Source organism: Coptis chinensis, chromosome 3 (genome assembly GCF_015680905.1).
Source record: "Coptis chinensis isolate HL-2020 chromosome 3, ASM1568090v1, whole genome shotgun sequence".
Classification (NCBI taxonomy): domain Eukaryota; kingdom Viridiplantae; phylum Streptophyta; class Magnoliopsida; order Ranunculales; family Ranunculaceae; genus Coptis; species Coptis chinensis.
The window spans coordinates 7,745,154-7,757,983 of record NC_141458.1 but is presented as its reverse complement, the minus strand read 5'-3'; the positions used below and the strand labels follow the sequence as shown (position 1 = coordinate 7,757,983).

Genomic DNA, 12,830 nt, shown 5'->3' with positions numbered 1-12,830 from the left:
TCTACTTAGGTTATGGCAGTCATAATACCCTTCACTGTCCAATTGAGAAGTGTTCGTGTGTCGCTTGAACAACTTACAACAAAAACAAAAAACCGTATCCAAAGAAACATAATATACGAGCCAAGTTCTATCTTTTTTAAATCCATTTGGCATTATTTGAGTGTAATGCTTCGAAGAGAAATGTCTGCCAAGGTGATTTCTAGGAAAATCAACATCAGTAATTCTTATAGGACCCTTTTCAACAAGTAAATCTCTAAGATTTTGATCAATATTGTCCCAATTTGCTGGATCAAAGTAGTGGACAGGTACATGTTATGTATTATCATTTGTATCTTGATCGAGATCGTTATTCACTAAAGGCTCATCATTATCATTCACCAAAGGTTCAACATTTTCATTCACTAAAGGTTCAACATCATCATTTACCAAAGATTCAATATCTTCGTTCAGTTCATGCTCTCTATTATCATCGTTATTCCTTTGTTCGACGTCAACCACTATTTCACTCAAACTTTCTACTTGTCCTATGTTACCAAAAAAATTTAGTATATCTCCCCTTTGGGATTGAGCGGCATCGTCTAATCTTTGTTTCTTTTTTCCTTTTCTCAGAACCAGAAAGATACTTTCTTGCCGGAGAATTTGGAGGCATGATGACAGACTAACAATTAAAATTCACAAACAATCAAACAATAACATGGAGATGGTTTCACAAATCACAAGGAAGGCAGCAACAACCGATTGGAAGAAAAGAGTGTTTCCACAACGGAATGAGGCATCTGGCTCACTTAATCACGACTTCTCGACTTCACGACTTTGATTCTCGACTTCACGACTTGAGATTGCAATAACTGCATCAATGTTACGAACTTACGATATAAGCAATCAATTCAAAATTCAAAATGAACCTACAAAACTAAAAAGTGAATACTAAACTTTGTTTTGCTGAACCTACAAGGCTACAAAACTAAAAAGTGAATACTGAACTTACGATTAAGTTGTTTTGCTTATACCGATACAAAGGAACTGTTGATCCTTTCTCCACCGTCCTGCCTTTCCCCAATTCCCCTCAATAAGATCGTGGATTCGTGGTACTAAAGTGTTTTGGGCCGAAAAAGACCACAACTGCTTTCAGCTATAGGGGCCTAATTTTTGGGGCCCCAGCCGACCGCCTGTGTGGGCTGTCCTCAGGGCTGGCCCTACTCATAGAGACTCCAACTTTGTAAAATACTTTGTCTGGGAAAATAGGAGAGAAAATTGGAAGTTTACGTATACTCCCAAAAAAACCAAACATTATTACCAAAAAAAAAGGAGATATATAATTATAGCTATACCCTCTGTGCTCTATTTTTTGGAGCCTTCATAGAGACTCCAACTTTTGTAAAACACTTTGCCTGATTATGGGAAAATAGGAGAGAAAATTGGAAGTTTACGTATACTCCCATAAAACAAACATTGTTAAAAAAAAAAAAAAAAAGGAGATTTATATTATAGCTATATCCTCTTGGCTCTATTTTTTGGAGCAGAGAAAATTGAAAATTTATGTATACTCCCAAAAAAACCGAACATTATTACCGAGAAAAAAGGAGATATATATATTATAGCTATACCCTATTGGCTTTATTTTTTAGAGCGTTCATAGAGACTTCAACTTTTGTAAAACATTTTGCTTGATTATGGAAAAATATGAGAGAAAATTGGAAGTTTACGTATACTCCCAAAAAAACCAAACATTATTACCGAAAAAAAAAAAAAAAAGATATATATTATTGATATACGGATATACCCTCTTGGCTCTATTTTTTGGAGCCTTCATAGAGACTCCAACTTTTGTAAAACACTTTGCCTAATTACGAGAAAATGGGAGAAAAAATTGGAAGTTTATGTATACTCCAAAAAAAACCAAACATTATTATAAAAAAAAATGAGATATATATTATAGCTATACCCTCTTTGCTCTATTTTTTAGAGCCTTCATAAAGACTTCAACTTTTGTAAAACACTTTGCCTAATTACAGGAAAATAGGAAAGAAAATTAAAAGTTTAAGTATACTCTAAAAAAAACCAAACATTATTACCAAAAAAAAAGGAGATATATATTATAGTTAATACCTTCTTGGTTCTATTTTTTTTGGAGTTTTCATAGAGACTCCAACTTTTGTTGCCTAATTACGGGAAAATAGGTGAGAAAATTGGAAGTTTACATATGCTCCCAAAAAAACCAAACATTATTACCATAAAAAACTGAGACAAATATTGGAAAAACGCTATCACATGCTTTTTCTCACATTTTTTCTTTTCCTTCATTCTAAACACTCAAATGTAATTAAGAAAATAAAATTATACTTGCATATTCTATAAAATATATTTGCTCAACAACTTGATTCTCCAACTGTTCATGAGATGTAATTCTTACCAACTGTTCAATGTTGCTACCACGGTATGGTCAAGACACATTAATGGAAACACAATATTTTTTCAAATCCCACGGTGTAGCACTTTAGATCTCTCATCTCTCTAAAAGCCTAAACCTAAATAGCATTTGAGATATGTCTAAAAGCCTAAAGACTAATGTGTTTCCATTTTCAATGTGATTAAATATTGTAAACCATAAAAAAAGCCTAACGGAAAACCTTTTAATTTGGATTTATATTTTTATCGTAACATAGATAATTTTGTCTCTTTGATGATATATACCATATAGCGAATCATGTTTAATTTAATTTAATTTAATTTAATTTATTATTTTTTTTAATGTCATGTTTGCAAAGACACTACATAAGAATCAATAGAAGTTGGTATTACACACAACCATAGATAATTAAGGGGAAATCAGAAACTTGATACAAATGTTGAACTAACCTCAAACAATTATTAACGCGTAATCGGAAACTGGTTGGATGCAAATGCATTTACCAAACCACAAAGAATAATTAACAAGAAATCGGAAACTGGATGCAAATGCATTAAACTAACCTCAACGAATAATTAACGAAAAATCGAAAACTCAATGCAAATACATCGAAACAAATTAACCTTAAAGAATAATTAATGCGAAATTAACAACTAGATACAAATGCATTGAACTAACCTCAAAGAATAATTAATGGAAAATCGGAAACATGATGCAACTGCATTGAACTAACCTCAGAAAATAATAAATTACGGGAAATCGGCAACAGGATGCAAATGCATTGAACGGGCCTAAAAAAAAATTAACTGAAAATCGGAAACTCGATGCAAATGCATTGAACTAACCTAAAAAAGAGTTAACGGGAAATCGGAAACTGGATGCAACTGCATTCAATTAACCTTAGAATAATTAACGAAAAATCAAAAATTAGATGCAATTGCATTTAACTAACGCCATAAATTAATTAAGTGAAAATCGGAAACTAAGAGCAAATGCATTGAACTAACATCAAAGAATAATTAACATAAAATTGGAAACTAAATGCAACTAAATCGAGCTAATCTCAAAGAATAATTAACTGGAAATCGGAATCTAAATGCAACTACATGAAACTAACATAAGAGATCGAATAATGTACATGAAATCAAAAATGGATGCAACTCCATGAAACTAATTAACCTAAAAGGAAAATTAACAGGAAATAAAAAATTGGATGCAAATGCATTAAACTTACCTAAAAAAATAATTAATAGGAAATCACAAAACAAAACAATTGAATCTAGAAGCAAATGTATTGAGCCAACCTCAAAGAATAAGAACAGAAAATCAAAAAATGGATGCAATTGCATTGAACTAACCTCAAAGAATAATTAACGGAAAATCGAAAACTAGATGTAAATGCATAGAACTAGCCTCAAAGAATAATTAACCCGAAATCAACAACTGGATACAACTGTATCGAACTAACCTCATAGTATAATTAACGAGATATCGGAAACTGGACGCAACTACATGCAACTAACCTCAAAGAATAATTAACAAAAAATTGGGAACTGGATGCAAATGCATTGAACTAACCTAAAAAAAAGGACTCGGAAACTGGATGCAACAACATGCAACTAACCTCAAAGAATAATTAATGAAAAATCAGAAACAGGATGCAAATGCATAGAACTAGCCTCAAAGAATAATTAAAGTGAAATCATAAACTGGACGCAAATGTATTGATCGAACTAACCTCAAATAATAATTAACAAAAAATCAGAAACAGAATGCAAATGCACCTAAAAGAATAATTAATGAGAAATCATAAATTAGATGCAAATGCATTAAACTAATCCTACAGAATAATTGACGGGAAATCAGAAACAGGATGTGAATGCATAGAACTAGCCTCAAAGAATAATTAAAGTGAAATCATAAACTGGACGCAAATGCATTGATCGAACTAACCTCAAAAAATAATTAACGGAAAATCAGAAACATAATGCAAATGCATGGAACTATCTTTATATAATATTTAACGGGAAATAAACAGTTGGATGCAACTGTGTTGAGCTGATCTCATAGAATAAACAAGAACTCAAAAACTATTGAACTAACCGTACCTCAAAGAATAAATAACGGGAAATCAAAAACTACATGCAAATGAATGGAACTAGCCTCAAAGAATAATTAATGCGAAATTGATAATTGGATGCAATTGCATCAAATCAAACTAACCTCATAATATAATTAACGAGAAATCGAAAACTGGATACAACAATATTGAACTAACCTCAAAGAATTATTAATAGGAAATCAGAAATTGAATACAACTGCAAGAAACTAACCCCAAATAATAATTAACATAAAATCGAAACTGGATGCAGCTATATAGAACTAATCTCAAAGAATAATTAACGGAAAATTGGAAATGGATGCAAATGTATCGAAATAACCTCAAAGAATAATTAACGTGAAATTAAAAATTAGATGTAACTGCATAGATTTAACCTCAAAGAATAATTAACGGAAAATCGGAAACTGAATGCAAATGCATTGAACTAACCTCAAATAATAAATAACGGGAAATAAAAAACTATATGCAAGTGCATCGAGAACTAATCTCAAAGAATAATTAAGCGGGAAGTCAGAAACTGGGTGCAACTGTGTGGAACTAACACCAAAGAAAAATTAACCGAAAATAGGGAAGTGGTTGCAAATGCATTGAAATAACCTCAAAGAATATTTAATGGGAAATCAAAAATTGGATGGAACTGCATTAAATTAACCTCAAAGAATAATTAATGGAAAAATTGGAAAGTGGATGCAAATGTATTGAACTAACCTCAAAACATAATTATATATTATAGGAGTAAGAATCTCTCGACAGGTACTGTTTTGCAGTTAAAATGGTGTTTATCATATCATTTTTCATATAATCGGGAATGTCTTGCTATTCAAGTAATTTCAATATAATTCTCGTCTTATTAGGCATTTTCACAAAAGTTTTATCAAACTTCTATATTAATTGACAAAAAAAAAATCAAAGTAGGTTCGTTTTTTTTACGAAGTGTAGATTTTGCACGCTCTAAAAAATTTAGATGAGTGATCAATATAATATTCATATCTCATAACTCAGCATAGTTATTAATATTTATGAGAATAATTTAATATATCGGCACCCGTTCATAGTACGGGTTTGAAAGCTAGTTGTAAACAAATAGTTAGCCCTAAAGTCTCGGCGTACTCGCTTTTTGTCTAGGCGTACTCGCCTCACGACGGCGTGCGCCCCTTGTGTAAACCTAACAAGTCAGTACTAATTCGATCACATGGTGAGGGACCATCAAACACAAAGCACTGCGGGTTTCAAACATTTTGCCAAAAACTAAGACACAAATTCACAAAACAACATTTCAGGTACAGAGGTACTGATAGATACAAAAAATTCATAAACAATCAAAATTTTCAACTACTTTATTGACTTAGCAACAGGAAAAGGAAAAACATGCAAATTTGAGCTTCTCCAGCTTCCAGCTTGAGTTAGCTTGTAAGGCGAACTCTTGGCCTTTTCGCTGCCAGACAAAGACCAAAAGTTGGACAAGCATAATCGAATTCGATCCGAAATTCCGAACATACTTAATTTGATGTGGACTCTAAAACGTGCAGAATCGAATTCGATCCGAAATTCTGAACAGCCTTAATTTGATGTGGACTCTGAAACGTGCTGTATTTTTTACTGTACCACCTCTTAATCCAAAAGAGAAAATGAAAACCAATATATTTTAAATAAAACTAAGATGAGTGTTGATTATTTTGTATTATTTTTTTGTGATTTTGCAGGTTTAAAGTATCATTTGGAACAATCACACTGGAGTATTGGTCATTTGATTCTCCTTGTCTAAAACCACTTTTAATATGTTCTAAATCAACTCCATCTACCTGATTGCTTTGATGTATCTGATGACCATCTAACTAATTTAGATGGGACGGTCTTTAGGACCTATTTGAGATCAATATCTCAAAAAATCGAAACTAAGATTTACGCAGTTTGTCTAATACTGTACGTCTGTATAAGCTATATTGGTGGATATCTTTCTGTCAAGCCAGGTTGGGCACTATAAAGTATAAAAATAAACTCTAGGAACAGATGGTAAGTGTCCAACAACGAAATGCAAACACAATACATACGACTTTTCCTCGTAATAAATCCATTGTGTCCGTCAAGAATCAAGATCCCACAATTTATCCTAAACTTCCATTTCTTAGGCAGACCCAAAAAAAAAATTGACTGCGTCGGAGAGCCCACATATGAGCCCGCATATTTTCAGGTCCACACTTGACCAGCTCATTCCTGCTCCCCAACATCTACATGTCTATTTTTCAGTTAGCATTATCGAACTTGTAGAGTTTCTGTTTTCAACAAATGTAATCCATTATTTGCACAATATAGGACTTAAAAATCGAACTAGTCTATTTTTCAGTTAGCATTATCGAACTTGTAGAGTTTCTGTTTTCAACAAATGTAATCCATTACTTGCACAATATAGGACTTAAAAATCGAACTAGTCAAATTTAAGGGTCTAGACCCCGAAGATTTTTCTTACTGTTTTAGTAGCTTTTCATTTACGCAAATGAATTGCATTGTACAACTTGGAATTGAAATCTAAAATAGTTTCGCATCAAATTGTTCATTGTGTCATGTTATAGTCTTCTAATTTCTAAAGGTCTCAAAGAAAATCATCATAATTTCATATTTTTTTTTCCTTCAAGTTTTACACAAGTAACAAACAAATATATTTTACGTGTCAACAATCGAAATTGGAGGATAACAGTTGTAGTCTGAGTCAGCAACGTGTCATTAAATGTAAAAATATTATCACCCGACACCTGGTGTCATTACACGAGTCAATCATGAAAACTAGGTACATGTTCTATAAATTGACGAAGTAATGCCCTTCCTAAAACCAAGTTCCGTAACAAATTGAACTATTGTTCCTCTCTATCTCTAATCTTTAATCCTCGGCATTTCTTCCTTTTATTTTCTTGCATTCATCATTTGTTCGTACCTTCTTTCCGGATCAAATTAATTAACCTATTAAAATTTTTGGACTTCTTATCATCAGTTTTGGTCTTGATCAATATAGACAGTAAAATTCTGAGTGATTTGTCACTTGGGTATTCTCCAATTCCTCTATTTCTTGTTTTTGTTTCATTATTTGAAGTTATTTGGATTTGAATATTTTTCAATATAGGACAAATGGGTAATAATCCATTGCACCTTACATCACTTAACCACATCTCACTTGTTTGCAAATCAGTGGGAAAATCACTTGAATTTTACCAAGATGTTCTTGGGTTCTTCCCCATTAGAAGGCCTGGGTCTTTTGATTTTGATGGATATTGGTAAGTTTTACAAATACCCACGGTATAATTTCTTAATTTTGCTTGATATCCTTTTTTCTTGTTTATTTTCTTAATAATAACAGTTGTTGTTGTTGTTGTTGTTTTTTTTGTATATCTGTGTAGGTTATTTAACTATGGCATTGGCATACATCTGCTTCAATCAGAAGAACCTGATAACAAGGTGACGAAAAGTGAAATTAATCCAAAGGACAATCACATTTCTTTCCAGGTAAACTCATTTCTTAAAGTTTTAATGATTTTACTTTGTTTTGTTTCTCAACTTGGTTGTTTTCTAACACTAGCTCATTCGTACGTCTTTTTTGGAAGATAATTAAATGACAATATATTTCTCAATGAAGCCAAATCTAATTTAAGAGTAAAAGTTAACTAGGATAATCACATCACCCCAGAGCAGTTAGCCTCCAATTATTATTACAGTACTTTCGTGAGGTCAGCACCCGATTGCAATTATAATCGAGTGCTTGTAATCGGGTGCTGCAAATAATCCGTTGATTTTTGCCCAAGTATCAGCCAAGAATGTTTTCATTAGTACTCCACTTAATGAAAAATTGTAATCATTTTCATTTAGTCACGGATTGGTTGGCTTAATAGTTCAATGTTTGACATATAAGCAGGCCCAATTAATGTGAATTCTGCTTTATGTAGTGTGAAAGTATGGCTGCAGTGGAGAAAAAGCTGAAGGAGATGGGATTAGAATTCATATCGAGGACAGTGGAAGAAGGTGGCATATATGTGGACCAATTGTTTTTCCATGACCCAGATGGTTTCATGATCGAAATCTGCAATTGCGATAATCTTCCCGTCATCCCATTAGCTGGAGAAGCAATTCGAGCTTGTTCGCGAATTAGTCTCAAAAAGCAACAGATGATTCAACAACAACAGCAGCAGAAGCAACAAGAGAAATGCCTTCCCGTGAATGTTAAGGAAGACTTCCGTCCATTGCATGAAAATAAAATATTTTAAAAAACCTTGCTTGTCACACTATCAGTATTGTATCGCAAGACAAGTGTTTTTGGTTTCTCATTTCTTGCAATAATGATACATCATTGTTGGAGATGATTTTGGTAAACATTGTGCATTGTAAATGACATAAATAATAATATAGAATGGGTGTATACCTTGGCTACGCTCATTGATTTCCTTACTAAGTTCATTGTTTTTGAGGCCACTGAGTTCAATTTGTGAATTTGTGTCATCCAGTTGTTGAGTCTGAATAGAATTTACGTTCCAATATTTTTTACTCGATCATGCCAAGTTTAGTCTCCAAAAAAGTGGTTGACCATTTAATTTGGAATTTAAAAAAATCAGCTGTCGGGCATGTTTTAATAGAAGAAAGCAAGATTCTCGTATGTTTTAATTAGAAGTATATGTTTTTTTTTTTTATTTTTAATACTGAGGAAATTTCCATTTTAATAGGAGATGATAATGTGAAATTTTAATAGAGTTCGAAAAATATTCTTTGTGGGAGTTTTAATATATTGACTAGAAAGTAGACTCTACATACACAACGACTTTTTTAAAAATTTGCTCAACAATCATAACTATATATATAGAAATTTTCTAACAAATCGTGAGTCATGTTTTCATCGCTAATTCGTTTTTATTTTCTTAACAAATTATTTTAATTAAGTTTTAAAAACCTATTTTTTAATAGGGGGAGGGATCCCGTTTTAATTTAGAAATGTGATTTCCGTTTTTAATCAAGTCTTAAAAACCCATTTTAATTTATCAACAATTATTTTAATTAAGTTTTAAAAATCCCATTTTTAAATTGGGGAAGGGATCCCATTTTAATTTATAAATGTGATTCCCATTTTTAATAGGAGAAAATTTCTCGTTTTAATTAGAATGACTAGATTTTTCCTTTTTAATAGGGAGGAATTCCCATTATAATAAAAGAAGGATTCCTGTTTAAATTAGAATTTCTCATTTTAATAGGAGAGCAATTCCCATTTTAATAGGAGTTGATGGCGTAGAAATTTTAAGAGAGCTAAAAAAATACCCCTTATGGAAAACTTGCTCAACAATCATAACTATATATATATAAATTTTCTAACAAATCGTGATTCTTATTTTCTCGCTAACCCATTTTAATTTCATAACAAATTGTTTTAATTAAATTTTAAAAATCCAAATTTTAATTGGGGGAGGGATCCCGTTTTAATTTAGTAGTGCGATTCCCATTTTTAATAGGAAAAAAAATTCCGTTTTAATTAGAAGTGCTAGATTTTTTCTTTTTCAATAGGACAAGAATTCCCATTATTATAATAAGAGAATGATTCATGTTTCAATTAGAAGTGTTAAAATTTTTCTTTTCAATAAGAGAGTAATTTCCGTTTTAATAGGAGTTGATGACGTGAAATTTTAAGAGAGCTAAAAAAATACCGATTGTGGGAGTTTTAATATTAATATATAGACTAAAAAGTAGACACGTGCATACACACCAACTTTTAAAAAAAAACTTGCTTAATAATCATAACAAATTGTGATTTCTGTTTTCGTTACTAACCCATTTTAATGTCTTAACAAATTGTTTTAATCAAGTCTTAAAACCGATTTAATTTCTCAACAAATTGTTTTAATTAAGTTTTAAAATCTCATTTTTTAATTGGAGGAGGGATCCGTTTTAATTTAAAAGTGTGATTTCCGTTTTTAATAAGCGGAGGATTTCCGTTTTAATTAGGAGTGCTTATTTTTTTTTTTTTTTTATTTTTTTTCAATAGGAGAGGAATTTCCGTTTTAATAAGAGTTGATGATGTATAATTTTAAGAGAGCTAGAAAAATACCCTTTATGGAAGCTATATATTAATATATACATATATAGATAGACTATAAAGTAGATTTGTGTATATGCTGATATGCATCATTTTTTTTAAAAATTTGTTTAACAATCATAACTATATATACATATATAAATTTTCTAATAAATGTGATTCTTGTTTTGTTGCTAACCCGTTTAAATTTTCTAACAAATTGTTTTAATTAAGTTATAAAAACCTGCTTTATAATTGGGAGGGATCCCATTTTAATTTTGAAATGTGATTCCCATTTTTAATAAGAGAAAGATTTCCGTTTTAATTAAAAATACGTGCTAGAATTTTCTTTTTCAATAAGAGAGAAATTCTCATTATAATAGAAAAAAGATTCCAGTTTTAATGAAAAATACTAAAATTTTTCTTTTTAATAGGAAATAAATTTCTATTTTAATAGAAATTGATGACGTAAAATTTTACGAAAACTAAAAAAATACTCGAACTTTAATATTAATATATAGATATAGATAAGAACAATAACCGACACATTATCTGCGGCAGTTGGATGTCAATTTCCCAATTTCCCGTAGTTAATTAATGAGCCCATTGATATGACTCAATTTTCGTTCATTACAACATGTGAATTGAATGACTCAACATTTGTTGATTACAAAATGTTAAACGTTGCTGATTGGACATATGAATGGGTGGGCCACTTAAACCTGAGACTATGAATAGTTAGTATGGAAGAAGTATAAGAAAAATTGACTACAAAGGGTTAGATTAACCCCTCCCCTAGGTCAAGCACTCTTCATCTCCCCGTTATTGGTTGGCCATGCAAAACATGGGCAGACCCAAACTATCATATGGGTAAGCATAACCTCATTACGGCTTGGGGTGAAAATCTCTACAAATTGAGAGAGGTCCTCAATAAACACTGTAAATACCAAAATGAGTCTATTTAGGACTCACTCTAATATTACACCAAATGAGGTTAGAACTAAATTAATTTGTGATGAATATAAGAGGTTTTGGGTGTTTGATAATGTTTGCTCTCTTTGGTGGAAGATGCCTACGTATCAGGTTAGAATGAAGGATCTGAAATCAACCCAACGTAGTTCTTGGGTTGGATTTTATAGACATGGTGGTAGGGTGTGAGTCATGATGACAAAAGATGGGTTATGGTTGAGAATGTAGATCAACAATATAGTTGGTGGAGAGGTATGGTTATTGTTGTAGTTGGTAGAAGGGATGACGATTGTAGTTGGTGAGGCAATGGCGCTGCTATGCAGAGGTGGTGGATGATGATTTGTACTTGATGTGTGTTGAGGGGAGAACGTTATGGACTTGGTTCAGAGCGTTCTATTAATGTGTTAAGGTCTACAATTAACGTGTTAATGTTCAAAGCGTTCTGTTAACGTGTTGAGGCAACCCCTGATGATGACAATATCTATATTGTTGTCATAAAATGTCCATCAACAATTTTCTGCAAGTATATTATAGATTTGAGTTAGTATTTGGTTTCCTTTATTTCAAGTTTGTTGGAATTTACAAATGCCTTTGTATATTCCAACTTTAGGGGAGAATATGGAATATGGGATTGAGTAGTATTTGAGCTAATTAGAATTCCACAAGTAGGTAGCTCTCCAGTATTCTCATGAGTTTATATCGCACACTTCCAAGGGTGTTTTATAGTATTACAGGTAAATATTATGTTGATAAGTATTACATAGAACAAACATGTAGGATTATGCTACTGTTACTTTGTAGATATTGATCAAGTTGGAATATACAAGTCTTCACGTGTATGTTCCAACTTGAGGGGGAGAATATGGAGACGTGTGTGGAAGAGTATGAGATCCATATTCGTATGAGAAAATGACATCCCCACTATTCAGTATTTAGCTTTCAGGTTGTAGTCACGCCTTAACTGCATTATTCAATATTCAGCTATCGGGGTTGCAAATCACACCTAAACCGCGACAAGATTTCTTTTAGGCTTGAATCACACCTAAACCGCGACTCGTGTTTTCGTGCTTGATCATGCCCGAATCGCATCGATTTGGTATTCGTGTAGATCATACCTAAACTGCATCAGTTGGTATTAATAATATTCAAGTAGTAGACATGCCTAAACTACACTCGTGTTTACAGGTAGAAGTCATGCCCAAACTGCATCAGTTGGTATTAGTATTTAGGTAGCAATGAAGCCTTAACTGCAACAATATTTAGTATTAAGGAGTACTCATAACAGTATT

At 32.0% G+C, this 12,830-nt stretch overlaps 1 protein-coding gene across 1 annotated transcript; it reads left to right on the top strand.

Moving 5' to 3' along the window:
- Positions 1–7,284: 7,284 nt before the first annotated feature.
- On the top strand, positions 7,285–8,967 carry LOC147507670 (glyoxylase I 4-like). Its single transcript, XM_086600376.1, has 3 exons — positions 7,285–7,798; positions 7,922–8,027; positions 8,465–8,967. The coding sequence occupies exons 1-3, from the start codon at positions 7,653–7,655 to the stop codon at positions 8,780–8,782; spliced, it is 570 nt and encodes a 189-aa protein (XP_086456502.1). The 5' UTR covers positions 7,285–7,652; the 3' UTR covers positions 8,783–8,967.
- Positions 8,968–12,830: the final 3,863 nt, after the last annotated feature.